The sequence below is a fragment of the Sceloporus occidentalis genome, unplaced genomic scaffold (genome assembly GCF_023333645.1).
Source record: "Sceloporus occidentalis isolate IW3139 unplaced genomic scaffold, rSceOcc1.0.p SCAF_2, whole genome shotgun sequence".
Taxonomy (NCBI): Eukaryota; Metazoa; Chordata; class Lepidosauria; order Squamata; family Phrynosomatidae; genus Sceloporus; species Sceloporus occidentalis.
The window spans coordinates 32520232-32537997 of record NW_028316982.1 but is presented as its reverse complement, the minus strand read 5'-3'; the positions used below and the strand labels follow the sequence as shown (position 1 = coordinate 32537997).

The 17766-nt window shown below is 41.8% G+C and overlaps 1 protein-coding gene across 2 annotated transcripts in view; it reads left to right on the top strand.

The window, feature by feature from the left end:
- Positions 1-17766, top strand: part of MED12L (mediator complex subunit 12L) — a 271105-nt gene that overhangs the window by 54167 nt on the left and 199172 nt on the right. For both annotated transcript variants that reach the window (XM_089509038.1, XM_089509039.1), the window contains exons 11-12: positions 13460-13591; positions 14524-14650. In XM_089509038.1, the coding sequence (XP_089365164.1) occupies positions 13460-13591; positions 14524-14650 (259 nt within the window). The remainder of the gene's footprint in view (positions 1-13459; positions 13592-14523; positions 14651-17766) is intronic.

Genomic DNA, 17766 nt, shown 5'->3' with positions numbered 1-17766 from the left:
CTAGGGGATAGCTTTCGGTAACCCTTTTGCCGGGTTATCCAGATTGTTAAATCAATGTCACAGATCCAAAGTGAAGAATTTTTAAATTGCCAAACTTACTTAAATTGTCCTCAGATTATTCTTCCAAAAAAAGGTAAGGTCAAGGATCAGCTCAGATCTTGGAGCCCCAACTGCAGCTGTAACGCCTGCGGTCGCAGACCCTCTTCGCTCCCGCAGCTTCCCCTTTCCTCCTTGCTGCCGACAGCTGAGGTGTCCTCACAACGACCCTCGTGGACCAGTTTGAGCTCCGTTTAACGGCGGGGCTTATTAAGCAGAGTTTGGGGGATTATCCCCCAAATCCACTAGGCTGCAGTTGTCAGATCGGGATCCTGCTCTGAGATCCCGCTGTTGCCTCCTTGCCATCTTTACCGGAAGTTTTGACTACTTTCAAGTTTAGTTGTAGAGATTGCTGTATTCTCGTTGTAGTGAGAATAATTTATATTGGTGAAGAAATAATATTGTTGCTTGGAGGGGAGGTCTGGGAATAGTAAGAAGACAGATTAGAAGAGTAGAAAGCAGGAATGATGGAGAATAGCACTGGGGAAGTGGATACAACAAACACCACTAGAATTTGAAGGTTGCTAGTTTTCAAAGAGAGACTCATCGGACTGTTGTAAGATGAATGGAGAGAATGGAAAAATTTGAAATATGTCATAGCGTAGGAAACCACTGTATTATTAATATTTAATAATATGCATATTTGGAGTGGGCCATGCAATCAATGATGTCTTGATCTGTTTGTGGCTGAAGCAGAGACTTAAGCCATTTTTTTGCACTCATCTGCTCTGGCCCATAGTTTTATAAATTAGAAACTGAGGAAAAGCAAGTAATTTTTTAAATTAAAAAATTACTCTGATGGTGCACAGTAAATCTGTCATAAAATAAATTACCAAATTACATAAGTTAAAATGATAAATAAATCAGCAGTTCAAATAACAGTAGTAAAACAATAGCACAAAGCATAAATACATTAAACACATATTTAAAATACTAGGTTAAAAAGATGCAGAACTTTACTGAAAGCCAAGAAAATGGGAACAGTCTGAATTCCAGAGGAATTACATGACAGAATTGGGAAGGTACATGTGACAAAGTCCTTTTTCACAGGCCTGACAAATAGGCTTCCCTGGCCAACAATTGTCCTTAGGAGTTTATCACATGGGGAAAATTGGAAGTTTAAACAGGTTAGATCCCACATAGATCCCGCGTTTTAGGCGTAATTGCACAAATGTTTTTCACACGATGCTATGAGCAATCCACTCAGAATCAGATAAGAAAGAAGCATGAACCAGCTAGTAGGCATTTTCGGAAAAATATTATGAATTCATTTTCATTTCATTCACAACTGCTTTTTTTTTTTGGTGCAATTGCTCTAATGTGAAAGCTATTTGCAGTTTATTCACAGGATTTGACTTGTTGCCAGACTTCCTATGATTCTTTACTTCCTGGCTTTGTTGTGCCTAGTTGAAAACAACTTCTGTGGCAAAGAGTGCTTTTCTCCCCATTTTCCATTCTGTCTGGCACGTGTGTGTGTGTGTTTGTGAGTGGCTTGTGTTGTTTTATGGGAGTTTGCAACCGGACGCCTAAGCTTTCCTCTGAAAAACCTTCTGGGACAAAGAGTGAGTGGTTTCCTCCCCATTTTCTCTTGTCATGTTAAGGCTGCTGTATCTGTTGGGTTAAGGCTGTTTGTTTGTGTGAACTGGGTGAAGGCTTGCTGGTGTGTTCATTGCTGGTGTGGTCAGTAGTGTTCTATTATTTTATTTTGTTTTGGTGAGCTTGTGTCTGTTGGGTTAAAGCTAATTCTTTGTGTGAGTTGAGTGCTCATTTGTTTCTATTGTTCATAGGCCCTTCTGACTGATGTCTTTTGGGGGGGGGGGGGCAGATATACTTTTGAGGAAGACTTAGCAGCCACTAGCTCTCTCTATAGCTGCAGCTCCAGTCCCTGGAGCTTGTTGAATATGAGCCTGGCTAAGAGGCAAGGCCAAAAGGTGTTTTCCATTGGTGTTCAGTGGAGGAGTTTTGAGGAGGAAGCCCAGAGTTCCATTTCAGTGCTTACTTAAGAGTACTGATGATGGATAGATAGTGAGGGAGATACTGCAGTCAGCTGCAATAGCTGTAGTATGTCTGTGGTCTTGATGGAAGATGTGGGTAGCTACACCTGCAGCAAATGCAAGTTGATTGCCCTGTTAGAAGAGAAGGCCCAGCATCTTGGGGCCTATGTATCTACTCTTCAGCATATTAGGAAGTATGTGATTTTCTTGGAAAGAGTGAAGCAAGCTGTCTAGGATGAGGAATCCATAGGGAATGTGGTCAGTTTTTGAACAGAGGAGGTAGCTGTTTTGGAGGAATGTGACATATAGAAGTAGAAGGACCAGGGATCATTTTAAGAGTCTGGAGCTACAGAATCAATTCAGATCTTCTCCCTTATCAGTGATGAGGAACAGAAACAAGAGCAAGAATGTCAGTTCCCAGAGAATGGGCAGATTACCTTGGAAGACTCAGCACATGGAATGGCCCCTACCAATCCTCAGAAGACAGAAGTGGTGGTGGTAGGGAACGTCCTGCTGAGATGAACAGAAGCAGTGGTTTGTGAGTCTGAAAGGATGACTAGAGAGGAAGGCTGTCTCACTGGGGCAAAAATCTGTGATGTAACAGAGGCTGACAAGCATCATCAAGTCCACTGACTGCTACCCTTTCCTTTTGGTCCACATGGGAGCCAATGACACTGCAAGGTTCTGGGTAGTAAGCTACAATGACACTGTAATCTAAGCTAAAGGTAGTAAGCTAAAAGGGTAGTAAACTAAAATGACACTGCAAGGTTCTGGGTACTAAGCTAAAAGACTTGGATGCAGAAGTTGTCATGACATGGGAGACCTTGTGGTCTCCTCCAACAATGCTAGCACTACATAGAACATGTTGCAGTAATCTAAGTGTAATGTATTCAAAGCATAGATAATGGTGTCAGGAAAGGCTGGTTCACTAATTGTTCAGACACATTCCTTGCAGCTCATAAATGAAACTTTCAGAAGACTAATCAAAAGCAAGTTGCTGGAGACTGTTAGTGAAATCTTGGGAGTGTCAGTTGAGAGAGGCAAAGAAATGGGAAGAAAATTTAGAATCATAGATTCATTGTAAGAGACCACAAGGGCCATCCATTGCAAACCCCTGTAATGCAGGAATACACAATCAAAGCACTCCAGATAGATGGCCATCCAGCCTTTATTTGAAAATCTCCAAAGAAGGATATTCCACCACATTCTGAGACAGTGTATTACACTGCTGAACAGCTTTTACCATCAGGAAGTTCTTCCTAATGTATAGGTGGGATATCTTCTCCTTTAATTTCAGTCTACTGCTCAATGTTCTAGTCTCTGGAGCAGGAGAAAACAAAACTTGCTCCATCTTCAATGTGACATCTCTTCAAATATTACACATGGCCATCATTTCATCCCTTCACCTTCTCTTCCCCAGGCTAGACATACCCAGCTCCCTAAGTCACTCCCCATAGGACATGCTTTCCAGACCTTTTCCCATTTTGGTCACCTTCCTCTGGACACACTCCAGCTTGTCAATATATCATTTGATTTGTGGTGCCTAGCACTGGACACAATATTCCAGGTGAGATCTGATGAAAGCAGAATAGCGTGGTACTCTTACTTCCCTTGGTCTATGATGCTATACTTCTATTGATGCAGCCTAGGATCAGCTTTGCTTTTTTAGTTGCAGCATCACATTGTTGATTCATGATTAGCTTGTGGTCTACAGAGAATTCTGTCTAGACTGGCATTTTAAAATGTTTCCATTTCTGTCATTGCTACTCTTATTAACTTCTATGATTCAGGTTTAAATTGCTCAGGACCGTTACAAGGAGAAAGACAGGATATACATAAAATAAACCAAGTACAGAGTAGCCTTGGGAATTTAATGGAAAGTGACAATTACTTGGATGTGTATGGATTAGAGAGAAGCGTATACATAGTGCTGAAAAGATTTTACAACAGCAAATCATCCTAAGTGAGGGATCTGCTCCTTCCATTTAAAATTGGATTGTTTAGTCTGACTGACTGCATTCTGATTAGAAACCTAGCTTGGTTGTGTGTGCTTCCTGTAGGTTTGTCATATGTAGTCTGTCAGCAGTTTTGATAGTTAGCTTCATTCTCTTTTGTGTCTCTGTAGAAATGAGATTCAGTGTGGTAGCGGGACAGGCAGCTGCACAGCTTTAAGCAAAACTGCCCATTCGAAAACAAAACCAGCTGTTCACTTTTTAAAAATTGAACACATTATGTATCTTGTTTGTCATTAATGCTGGAGCATAAAAGGTCAGTAAAAAGTACTGGAAGTACATCTGATTTTGAAGGAATTGTATGTGTCTAAACAGAAACAACCAGTTCTACCATTTGAAAAAAATACTTGTTAAAATTGAGGTTAAAAATAGTCAGTGGTTTTATTTCCTTTGTCAGTATGTTGTAAAATACAGCACTTTACTCTTCTAACTAAATGGGTGACAATTAATTTGTTGCCAGGTATTCAGATGCTATTGTATGCTCCTTTTGTAATAGAAATGTAAACTAAGTTTATGTAAACAGTCACACTGTGAAATGCAGAAAGTCACAGCTGCTGTTAAGAGTAGCTCAACTGCTAGCTGTCATGAAGCAGAGCCAGCTGGTTTCTGCTTTTTGAGCTTTGTTTGTGCTGTTGTGTAAACAAAGTTAATTTCCCAGACCTTTGTCAAATAATGGGAGCAAGCTTTACTGTATACTGTGTTTGTCAGAGGGGAGGGAGAATGGAGTCTAGGGGGCAGAAATTGAGCCCAGGGAAGCGGGAACTCTTTTGTAGATGGGGTCACTGAAGTACACAAGGTAGGTGAACCTGTCTCAAGACTCTTGGTTGTTCCACAAGGAACAAATAGAGTTAGACATAATCCTGGGGCCAACAGCCCCAGTCCTTTGTTTGTTTGGGAGCAACCTATATAGCATTAGTTTTATCCAGTTCTCTCTATACTAATTCAGTCTGTCACCTTGATTTAGAAGTCTATTATTTCTTCATCTCAGCAGCCAGATTAAGTTTTAAAATTATGTTCCTAAGCCTTCCCTAGCTAATGTTTCTTCCTCTTAAGGGGTGAAACAGATGGGTAGAAAGGAGTGGTCAGAAGCCACTCCCAGCCTGATCGCCCCTGGGCTGTGGTGACCACATGTTGTCCCTGCATCCTCAGGGTGCCCGCTGCCATAGTTCCATATGGACCGTGGAAATAAGTGGAAAAGATACACTCCTTTTTGACCCACTTTAGGAAGCCTCACCATGGCTTCCACATGGGTTGGGTGTTTGTATGTGTCATATAATTGCCAATATAATTGCCCAAGCCATGTGGAAGCCAGCTTTTTAAGCCAATCTGTTTTGGATCATAACTTGGCATCACTGGGCTTGGTGTCACATTATGCAGTAACTCATGGTATCCCCCCCCCCCCCCATAGACCTCCTCCTCTACAACACCATACAGAATCCTTAGTAATTTGGCAAAAGCAGTGACTATAAAATAAGCACCCTAAAACAACATCATTGAAATTGGGTAATAATGACCACTCTGACTGGAGTGTATGTGCATCAGAAGGTTCAAAATGTTAATTAGCATAGGGTTTTACTCTTGTAGGTGAATTGATACAGTATAAATGGGCTTAAGAAAAATGTTAACTAACATTGTTGCTGTGTGCCTTCAGAGGAGGGTTGCCATTGCCTTCCCCTGAGGCTGAGAGAGTGTGTGACTTCCCCAAGGTTACCCACTGGTTTTCATAGGCAAACTGGGAATCGGACCCTAGTCCTCAAAGTCATAGTCCAACACTCAAACCACTATGTCACCCTATAGGGATATTTTTCTATCATGTATCATAATTCAACCAAAAGAATCCTGGGATTTGTAGTGCATTCGCTTACACAGACACCCAACAAAATGCTTGCAACTCATTTTGCTGAAGAAAGAGCAGTTTTTGAAACTCTCCTGCTATGGAGGGGCTGGCCCAGCTACACTCTCTCTCTCTCTCTCTCTCTCTCTCTCTCTCTCTCTCTCTCTCTCACACACACACACACAGCAAAATGGGTTTTGAAACTCTCCTGCTCCTCCTTGTGCAGCCTGCATTGAAACACACATGGCTGTGTGCCCCCTCTGCAAACCTGTGGGTGGAGGCAGGAGGGCTATAGAGAGCTGATGAGGGAGGGGGAAGAGGAAGGGGTGTATCCCCCTCTGCTCCAGGCTGGCCTGCAATTGGGGGGGGGGCTTCTCTCGCCCACCTTCTCTATTGCTGAGTGGGAGCTCTAGCATTTTAAAGGGACCTGGGAAAATAAACACCACACAGCAGGAGATTTGAAGTTGTAGTTTCTTTGGACAGGAGAACAAACCCTGAACAAGCTGCTTGTGGGCTTGGAAGCTGATTGCAAGGAGGGGAGGGGAGGGGAGGGGAGGGGAGGGGAAGGAAAGGGCAGGCAGGCAGGTAGGCAGGAAGACTGGTTCACCAGGTGGAGAGGAACTTGCTTGAAACTGAAAAGCTTTCAATAACAAGAGAAATGCAGTAGAAATGGGAAGAGAGAGAGAGAGAGAGAGAGAGAGAGAGAGAGAGAGAGAGAGATAGGCTGAGTGGCTTGCTGGTCTGTTCTTTTTAAAACCAGTAATTGGTCTAGCAGCAAAACTAGAGGGAGAGCCAGTGTGCTGTGATTAGAAATTAGAATCTCATCTCTCTTGGAACTTGGACCTCCCAAATCTTGTATTACATCCACCAAATGAGCCTTTACTTTCTTTTCACACTTAACTGATTCTGTATGAGCTCACACTCATCTGACAGGGCTCTGAGGCCCCCAAGTTGGTTGTTCTCATCCTCAGGTTTTTCCTTCAGACCCACCTGGGGGGAACGGTAAGGGACTGAGGAAACTGGGCAAGGAAAAGCCAGGCATTGTTGGCACAGCCAGATGGAGAAGGAAGGGAGAAGTGGGAGGTTGTATGCATGGAGAGGGGAGGAAGGAGGAGAAGCACCTTCCTCCACCAGCACCCTGAAATACCTGGTCTGGGATGCCTAAAGAGACACCCCAGCCCTGGGCTGCTCAGCTCACAGAGAAACTGAGCTCACCCACAAAAAGGAAGCAGGCAGGCAAGCCCTGCCAATGTGGTGACCTCTTAAGGAATGCAGCCTCCTTGGAGATGAAATAGCCACTTGGACAGCCAGTTTTTTGGGGTAAACAGTTGGAAGTGGAGTTGGTGTCACCCCCCTCTGAGGCGTCACCTGGTGTGGACCGCACCCCCTGCAATCCCCCTCATCCCTCCCCCCGATACTACTGCTCTCCAACAGTCCTGGAGTGGCAAGAACTGTTCCATTTAACATTCATACCACTTTTCAGCTGCTTTTAAAAATTCCTAGTTTCTCACTCCTCCCCCTATTTCCCCCCTTTTCTTCAGCTTACTTTGTTTACTGCAAACTTAATTCAAAGTGCAAAAGTAACCTGCACTCAGTTAAATCAACAGAGAGAAGAAGAGAAAAGGGGATAGAGCTTTGTCCTTGTCAGTAGGCTCAGGGAAATGCAAACTGATACAGCCTCTCCTAGCTTGTGTGTTCTTCCTCATTAATACCTTTTGCCATTTTGCCCACACAGTGGGGTTGCTTGGACACATATGTTCTGGTTCTCACCTGTGCAGTGTTGGAAGGTATGTTGGGTGGGATACAGACTGCCCAAAAAGGGTGGTCTCCTGCCGCCCTGGTTTGCTGCACAAGGGAGCCACAACGGACAAACCGCGGGGCTCCGCCGCGGAACAAAAAGAACCCACAAAAAGCGGGTTCTTATTGTGGTGCCTTTGTGATGCTGCAAGGCACCAATGGCTGCACTGTATAATACTACAGCGATCTTTTCAAGTATCATAACTCTTCAAAAGCTTGGAACGGCTTGACTTCCTTTCTGGTTTCAAAAAGATAAAGTGCACTCGACACCTGACTTTGCATTAGCAAGTGATTCAGAGGTAGATACATTGAGGTTGTGATGAGGTCACACCAGTTGCAGTCACTGTTTTACCATGTTTAAGCACCCAGTCTTCTAACTGCTACTGTTTCAGCTATCTATAGCATGTTATAGACCGCCCCTTTGGGACGGCCTGTAGGCTCTGCTTTCCCCGCCGGATCGGGGCCTCAGCTGCCACAGCGGCAGCCTCCGAGGCCCCGATCTGCCGCTTTCCAGGCCGCGGGGAAGTGGCAAAAGGCCACTTCCCTGCAGCCTGGAAAGGGGTGTCCTTGGGGCTTCATGCCCCAAGGACACCCGACGGCAGCGGGGAGGAGGAGAAAGGGGCTGCTCGGCCCCTTTCTCCCTTGCTTCACTGGCGCAGCCATCTAAAGACTGTGCCAGCGATGCAAATTGCGGAAGGAGCTCCATTTTGGAGCTCCTTCTAGCGCTGCGGAAAGGGCGCTCTATGCGCCCTTGCGTGGCACAAAGACTTCACGTCCGTGCCGCCCCGTTTGGAGGTGGCGCATTCGTGACATCATAATGGCGGTGCCTATGTGTATATGGCGCTGCCATTTTGTACGTCCTGGGGACGTACTAGGGTTAGGTACATGCATAAGGCATGCACTTTCCCTAACCCTAGTACGTCCCCAGGATGCACTTTACACCCGTCTGTAATGGGCCATAGTGAGATAAGCTTGTGGGTGTGGGTCAGTATTGTATAGATTAGAGGAGTGGAACCGGATGACTACTGGGAGCACCATTATTAAGAGCTGTGTTTACTGCATCTTGGAAAAGTTCTCTCTTTTAGCCAGTGGTCATGTTGGTTGGTGGGTTCTTGGACTTGCAGTCCCAAAAAGGAATTTTTCTACTTTGGAGACAGGAAAAGAGGAGGGATGAGAAGGGGGAATTTATGAAGTATGTGCAGCAGCATATTGAGCTGTCTACAGACAAGCCAATATGCTGTTTGTTACAGCATGTAAAATGCTTCTTGTCAAGGGAGCAAATGTCATACAGTAGGGTCTCGATTATCCGACATAAATGGGTGGGCAAATAGTTGGATAGCCAAAAATGTCAGATAATCCGGAGGGTCCAAGAAAAGCCTTGAAATCACTATAAATTGCAAACTCGCCCTGCTTGCTGCCGCCACTGCGGCACTTGGGACTGTGTTTTGGGGCGAGGCTTCACTTGCTCTTCTCTCGTTGCCTGTCACGGCTGTTTGGGGGCATATCTGGGGGTGTGTAAATGCCTACAACCATGCCCCCAAGCAGCTGCAACGTTGGATAATCCGGAATGTCGGATGACTGAAGGACGGATAATGGAGACTACTGTATACTGAATCTGACTGGTGACTGCTGTTTGACACAGCCCTTCTTCTGAGGAGTCCATTGGAAGAAAAATGACCTAGGGCAGCAAGTGATGGGACTCAGGAATGCTATCTGTAGTCGCCTGGCACCAAGCGTAGGCAGCCCTATGGTGTGTTGACTTGTGTCACCAAACCCCAGGGCCCATAGGGAACCCCAGAGCTAGCCTAACATATTTTTGCTGCCTGTAGCCAAGTGGTAAATAATTCCTGTCTCTATTTCAAGTTAAGGTAAAAAATATCCAAGGTCAGCCATGCTATTTTGGCAGCTCATGAAGAAATCTCACATATGGCTCTTTCCTTTGTCAACAAAAATAGGATAAGAATAAAGATAAAATAGGTAAAAATTTGCTGCTTGTTTATATTCCCCAAATTACCTGCTTGGGTTGGTTCTGCCTAATGTGAGGACTGACCCTTGGGAATCACTCTTGGTGGAGTTTTTGGGAGCCTGCACTCTCATCCTTCTCATGTTTGTGCTTTCACATCCTGACATGTGATGCCCAAACACAAGGGAGCAGGCAACCTTACCTTCTCTGACCTCACTACTAAATGAATGGCCACTGAGGCCAGGCCCATCCTGAACTGCTCTAGACCACCTTTCCTATTAGTGAAGTTCTTACCTACTCAGTTTCCCACCCCCATCCTGGGCACAAATAGGTGCACTCACTCTTTGCTCTTCACATGGCTCTTATAATCCTACCTGCACAGTTTTGAAGCATTTATTGAGTTAACATGCTGCTCAAGCATGATAAGTATCAGCTTGAACTGGCCCTCAAGGATTTTAATAATTTTTATATGCCTTATGACAAGTATTATTGGATTGGTTAAATCCTAAATCCTACTAATTTTAGCTTTAAAAATTTTTCTAGTAGGAGAAAGGTTAGCATGAAGTCAGAATTATGGAACTGTAAGGAGTTACTGAATTCCAGTAGCATTATTTGTATATCACATGACTGTTTTCAGCTATCTCAAGAGAGGACTATAGATATTTTTGTCATTTCATTTACTTACCATAAAAAAAGTCATTTGCATTGCATATCTTTCCCCCTATTTTGATTCTTCTTGGCTTTGGCTTTTTATAGGGATTTGCAATGTCTGTTGATAGTAGTATAGGGAATATTTTTTTGGAGGGGGGGTTATAAGTCTTTGCAGCAAATGTTCTGGCAACTATAGGGATGTATAGGGAAGGGGTTTTGTTGGACAGAGGAACTGTTTTAATCTTACCAGCAGGTCTTATGGCACCTTAAAGACTTAACAAGATTTATTTGGTATACATTTTGATGTATTGCAGTACACTTCATCAGATTCTATTTGTGTACATGCTGTATTACTCTCCTTGCATGGGAAGAAGGAAGTACAACACACAGTAGCCTTACTGAGTTTGATCACAGAAGCATGGGAGTATCTGGCTGTGCCTACTTAACTGCTGCTTTCCTTACAGGAAAAGTAACAAGTCTGAAAACAAATTCCTGTTCACATATGCGTCTCCATATGAGTAAGAACCCTGATTTTGTAGCATCCTAGCTCATATGAAGATTCTCCACACAATCAGGATCCCCCCTCTTTAGATATCACTTTTCATGTGGACAAGGTAATGATGAATGAGGCATGGGAGATGTACCCCTTTCAGATCCAGTGGGACTGGATGTCTGTGAGACCCCTTAACCACAGGCGGTTCCACTCCCTGGTACTGGAAACACGTCATTATTTTTTTTAGAAGAACTTACTTCCCAGCTGAAAAAGCATTTTTATTAAAAAAAAATTCAAATACAGTAACACAAAATAATTCTCGATGCTATTTCGGGGACACTTGACCTAAAAACAGTTACTTTTTTTACTACTTAAGTGCTCTTTAGGAACTTGAACTAACCATGTACCCAATTCAGTCACTGGGAGAGACATGGCTTCACTTCAGTTTTGCCAGAATGGTGGTCCTGATGGGATTGTGTGGCCCTGGAGAGATCCAGTATGGCACAGATAAGACCTCCAAGCCTCATATCATGGCTACTCCATGTAAACCCTCCCTCGTGTGATCACAAAGTTACCAAACATTCGTATAGTATCTAATTGATCTGGAATAAAGAGTGTAGTAAGATTTTTGACCAACTCCATCAACTACTTTATATGTTATACTATACCAGCCTATACTATAAATTTTTGCTATGGTTGGAACAAATGTAGCCAGCACTTTGTCCACTCCAGCACATATGCAACAACATTGTTATTCCATAGCAGTTAATTATAAGAGCTAATTACATAGAAGAACTTAAGTTTTGTTTATCTTATGCCTGTAATGTTCCAGATTTTCTGTCTGTTCATTTTCCAGTGATTAAAAATTAGTGTGTGGTATTTTTTTTTTTTAAATAATTGTTTGATCATTAGAAACTTTTACTATGCTCCTGTACCTCCACCACTTTTTTTAATGGAAGGCGTATCTGGTTTCATAGCTCACTTGTTGTGATATTCTGTGTTTGCAGACTAATGAAAACCATGACAATTACCTGCATGTTCCATATGTCCACTTTCCTCTTAGGTCCAGGTTTTTGTTGCAAGTTTAGGCAGGGTTTTAGTGTGATCAGACAAACAGTTCTTATGGTATGACAGGAAGAAGCATCAGATAATGCAGCTATGATTTGGTTTTAGCATCTAAGAAAATATTGCAGTTGCAGTGGAAAGGGAAACTGATGTCTAGAATTGTAGTACATACGTTTCCTGTTGCTGGTAGAAACTTATGTAGTTATGATTTTTCCAGGTACTAGGAAAATGCTTGTCATGATCTAAACAGAAGGCCCCTCTGTAACCTTAACACTGGTCATATCTGAATAACATCTCCACCTCTGATCTTCATTTGTGTATGCCAGGCTATCCAGTTACCTCTTGCTCACTCAGAACTTCTGCTCTTCTGCCCTTGCCATCTCATATGCTGAGAATTGCCTCCCAGTCCCAGAACACCTGTATGATGTTTAGTTCCCTTTCTTCATTTAGATCTTTCACACATCCCTCCTTTTTCATGAAGCCCTTGACTCTGACCCCTTAGTACCCTTGTTATGCAGTATCTAATATAATCGAAATATGCATATGTTAATTCCATATCTCTTCTGTTTCCCATTCTTCTGTTTTTCTATTATATGTTTGACTGTATGGTCCTAGGAGTAGGAATTTGTGCCATGAATGTTTATACTGATAAAAAAATAAGTACAGTAAATTATCATCATCTTCATCATATCATTGTTTTCTAATTTCACATTCATAAATTTGTTAAACTAATGGTTTGATATGTGAAGGTGGATTTTCGATTTAAATTTCTTAATCATGAAATCAAGGTGTTTTTTTTAAATAAAGAGGATGTCTTATACACAAAACAAGAACCATGATTTAAAATTTATCACTTTACATTTGAAGAAAACAGAACATTAGCTGCTAAAATGAGCACAAAACAACCCATTTAATCCTTAAATATACTTTTAAAAGAGCATTTACACTGATAAATTTAGACAGAAAAAGAAAATAATGACTACCGTACTATGATCTTTGGAATAGCGGTATATAAATAAAACAAATTAATTAATTAATTAATTAAAATTTCAGGGATTTCCTAGTAGAAGCTAGTTTTAATGGATATGTATTTTATTTTTAAAACTGAGATTAAAAGCTGTTGTACACACCTCATCTTGCTGCTATTATATCTGTCACTTTTCTTTCATCCACTACTCTTTGTTTTATAAGATTTTTTTACAGGTCCTCCTCTGTAATTAATGTGTTTACTCATTCATCACCTTGAAAATAAATTCTTTGGTGCACTTTTAGAAAAACATAGGTCTACCTCTAATTGTTAATCCCAACCAGAGTAGATTAATGAAATGAATGGCATTTACAGAAGTGTTGTAATGTACTAAATTCTCATTGATTAAGTGGGGCTGTTCTAGCTGAGATTAATAATTAGATTTAAACCACAATGTCCTGGGGTAATATGCTCTAGAACAGGAACCACTGTGTTGCCTTTGGCATCCTCATCAATTGTATTTCTAAATCGTAGCCATTTGGTCTAGTTAATAATGAATCTTGTTTGCTTCATTAAAAAATTAACAGGTTGCACCCAATGATGAAGCTGTAGTAACATTGCTTTGTGAATGGGCTGTGAGCAGTAAAAGATCTGGCAAGCACAGGGCAATGGCTGTGGCCAAACTGTTGGAGAAGAGGCAAGGTGAAATTGAGGCAGAAGTAAGTTACCTGCTATTTTTGATTGGTAGTAGAAGGTTCAGCATTGACCTAGAGACCTGGGATATGTTCTTTACAGTCCTATTATACCTCCTTACAGAGAGTCAAACAGGATATTTCACACGGCTCTTATATTTGCATGGTGGTGGTGGTCCTGATAATGGTGGTGAACAAAGAGTTAAGACAGAAAGAAAAAGAAGGAAAAAGCATTTGTTTATGTTTCTTTCCCATAATCCACCTTTGAACTCATTGCTGGATTCACAGTTGAGAACATCCAATATAAATAAACTAAGGCTTACATTGGAAAATTTGAAACTATTTTTCACTTGGCTTGTTGTAAGCACTGTTGATGTTTCAGCATATTAGAATCATGTTTAGCTGTTGCACACATGAATGCACAATGTATAAGGAGATTCTTAAGCAGAGTGGCTATCTGCACATAGATACAGCTTTGTGTTTATGTAATAATAATAATAATAATAATAATAATAACAACAACAACAATACACAGTTAATACAGTAGGGTTGCATTTGAAAAACTTTCCTCCTCTGGAGGAATACCATACTTGGATGCAACTCCAAAGTGTCATCCATGTAGATGATTGGAACTTTACAGAGTAAAATAAGCTCCTGCCCTGATCTATATAGCTATAATGTGAGGAAAGGAAAGACTTTAATGTCTCCTGGAGCAGGGACACATAATAATGCTTTGTGATTGTGTGTATTTCACCCAAGTCTCAGCCAGGATGCTAAATTTCATTATTTATTTTACTATTCCACACAAGCAACCAGAGATCATCACAAACTAAAATTGAACCTAATCTTTGCTGATGTTGTATGGGATTTGTGAATAATGGTATAGAGGAGAGTAAACATGTATTTGTCACTTTCGTCTTAAATTCAAACTGACTGCTTCTGTCTTGTCTCTTTTGTAGCGATGTGGTGAGGTAGAAGTTTTGGATGAAAAAGAATCCATTTCTTCAGCATCACTTGCTGGATCCAGCCTTCCTATTTTTCAGAATGTCCTCCTTAGGTTTTTAGATACCCAAGCCCCCTCATTATGTGAGTATCAAGCTATGTCTGTTCCCAAGTAGGATGAAATAGTTTGACCTTTTGTGTAGTTACTGGATTAGTTATGCTTCATTATTATCATAGGGGTGTTAGTACAAGGCTTTATCTTTCCAAAATGTTCTGTTTTTGGAACTTAAATCTGAGCAGTTTTGCCTTTAGGCAACTAAGGAACTCCTTAATATAACTCTGCATGTTAGAAGCCAGAGAAAATTTTTGTCCATTATATTTAGCGAGTTAGGACATACATGGAAAATTAAGCACATTTTATTGATTTTATGTATGACATTTTAAAGGGTACATGAGGACAGATTACTGCTCTAATGAGTTTACAATATAAAATTAGACATAGGGGAAAGAGAATGTAACTTTGGTCTTCTAATCCTATTCAGGCATAATGGGATAAAATAAAAGTTATAAATGAAGATAGGAGATCCCCTTTCCCCAGCCCAGGCTGTAGTCTATTTGTTGTTTGTTGTTGTGTTTCTGATTTATGGTGACCCTAATGCTATCCTATCATGGGGTTTTCTTGGCAAGTGTCTTCAGAGGGGGTTTGCCATTGCTGTCCTTTTAGGCTGAGAGATTGTGACTTGCCCAAGGTCACCCACTAAAACAAGCCTGGATTTGAACCCTGGTCTCCAGAATCATAGACTGTGGAAATAAATGAGGCTATGTTGTGGGTCAGCTTGAGAGATATTTATGGAATTCATAGAAACTTATATACTATAACAATGGTCCCCAAACTTTCTTCAGGCTGCTGCCCCCTTTCCTCTTGTGCTACCATCCTAGTGCCACTCAGTCTCTGTTTCTTGATATTAGGTCTACTGTTCTACAGCAAATTCAAAACAACCATTCTTGGTTGCTGCTTCTTTTGCATCCAGTTACTTTGGGAGCAGCAACCGAGCGGGTGCACAGTCCCTTCTCTATAATTCAGATAATATTTTGGAAACCCAGTAGTTCCCTAGCATGACAATCTCTTAAGAACTGCCAATCCTGGGTTGCCTTCTGCTTAGGCAGGAAGGAGGAATAGAATCATAGAATTATAGAATAATAGAATTGGAAGAGACCACAAGGGCCATCCAGTCCAACCCCATTCTGCCATGCAGGAAATCTCAATCAAAGCATCCCTGACAGATGGCCATCCACCCTCTGTTTGAAGACCTCCGAGGAAGGAGACTCCACTACACTCAGAGAGAGAGTGTGTTCCACTGTCGAACAGCCCTTACTGTCAAGAAGTTCCTCCTAATGTTGAGGTGGAATCTCTTTTCCTGTAGCTTGCATCCATTGCTTCGGGTCCTAGTCTCTGGAGTAGCAGAAAACAAGCTTGCTCCCTCCTCAGTATCACAGCCCTTCAAATATTTAAACAGGGCTAACCTTCTCTTCTCCAGGCTAAATATCCCCAGCTCCCTTTCCTCATAGGACATGGTTTCCAGACCCTTCACCATTTTAGTTGCTCTCCTTTGAACACACTCGTTTCTCAATGTCCTTTTTGAATTGTGGTGCCCAGAACTGGACACAATATTCCAGGTGGGGCCTGACCAAAGCAGAATAGAGTGGAACTATTACTTCTCTTGATCTAGACCCTAGCCTTCTATTGATGCAGCCTAAAATCGCATTAGCCTTGTTAGCTGGCGCATCACACTGTTGACTCATGGTCAACTTGTGGTCTACTTGGACTCCCAGATCCCTTTCACATGTAGTTTCATTCAGCCAGGTGTCCTCCATCCTATATCTGTGCATTTCATCCCTCCCCCCCAAGTGCAGTAACTTACATCTCTCAGTGTTGAAATTCATTTTGTTAGTTTTGGCCCAGCTTTCTAATCTATTAAGGTCATTTTGAATTTTGATCCTGTCCTCTGGGGTATTAGCTACTCTTCCTAGTTTGGTGTCATCTGAAAATTTGATAAATTTGCCTCCAGTTCTGTCATCCAAGTCATTGATAAAGATGTTGAATAGCACTGGGCTCAGGACAGAGCCCCGTGGGACCCCACTGGTCACTTCTCTCTAGGATGAAAAGAAGCCATTGTTGAGCACCCTTTGGCTTCAGTCAGTCAACCAATTACAAATCCATGTAACAGTTACGTTGTCAAGCCCACATTTCACTAGCTTGTTTGCAAGAATGTCTTGGGAAAATTTGTCAAAGGCCTTACTGAAATCAAGATATACTATATCCACAGCACTCCTTTCATCTACCAAGCTGGTAATTTTATCAAAAAAAGAGATTAGATTTGCCTGGCATGACTTCTTTCTCTGGAACCCATGTTGACTTTTTGCGATCATGCCATTGCCTTCTAGATGTTCACAGACTCTCTGTTTAATAATCTGCTCTAGAATGTTTCCTGGTATTGATGTCAGACTAACTGGATGATAATTTTTGGGATCCTCTTTTCCCCCTTTTTGAAGATGGGGACAACGCTTGCCCTCCTCCAGTCTGCTGGGATTTCTCCTGTTTTCCAGGAGTTCTCAAATATTATTGCCAATGGCTCCAATATTATATTTGCCATTTCTTTTAATACCCTTGGATGTAGTTCATCTGGTCCTGGATTCATTTAGATTAAACAGGTATTCCTGTACTCTCTCTTTACTTATTCTGTGCTGAATTTCCCCTATTCTGTCCTCTACTCCATTACCTTCAGGTTGACCACCCTTTTCCTTTTCTGAGAAGACTGAAGCAAAAAAGGTGTTGAGTAATTCTGCCTTTTCTCTGTCTTCTGTTAGCATTTTGCCATCTTCTCCATGGAGTGGCCCTACCATTTCCTCCTCCTTCCTTTTGCTACAGACATACCCCCCAAAGCCCTTTTTATTGTTCTTAACCTCTCTAGCAAGCCTGAGTTCATTCTGTGCTTTAGCTTTTCTAACTTTACCCCTACACATGTTAGCTATTTGAATTTCCCTTTGGTGATTTCCCCAGCTGGTAGGAGGGACTTAACTGATCCCAGGGATGATGGCAGCCAATTATGTTAGTAAGTTGTACAAGACCCAAATACATGTCTATTATAAATAAAGTTTCCTTTTTAAATGTTGTATTTGAAATCTTAAAGGCTTTACAAATCAAAACAAAACACCTTGCAGCTGATTTTCAGTGAAGTGTGCATGCATAGCTTCATAAA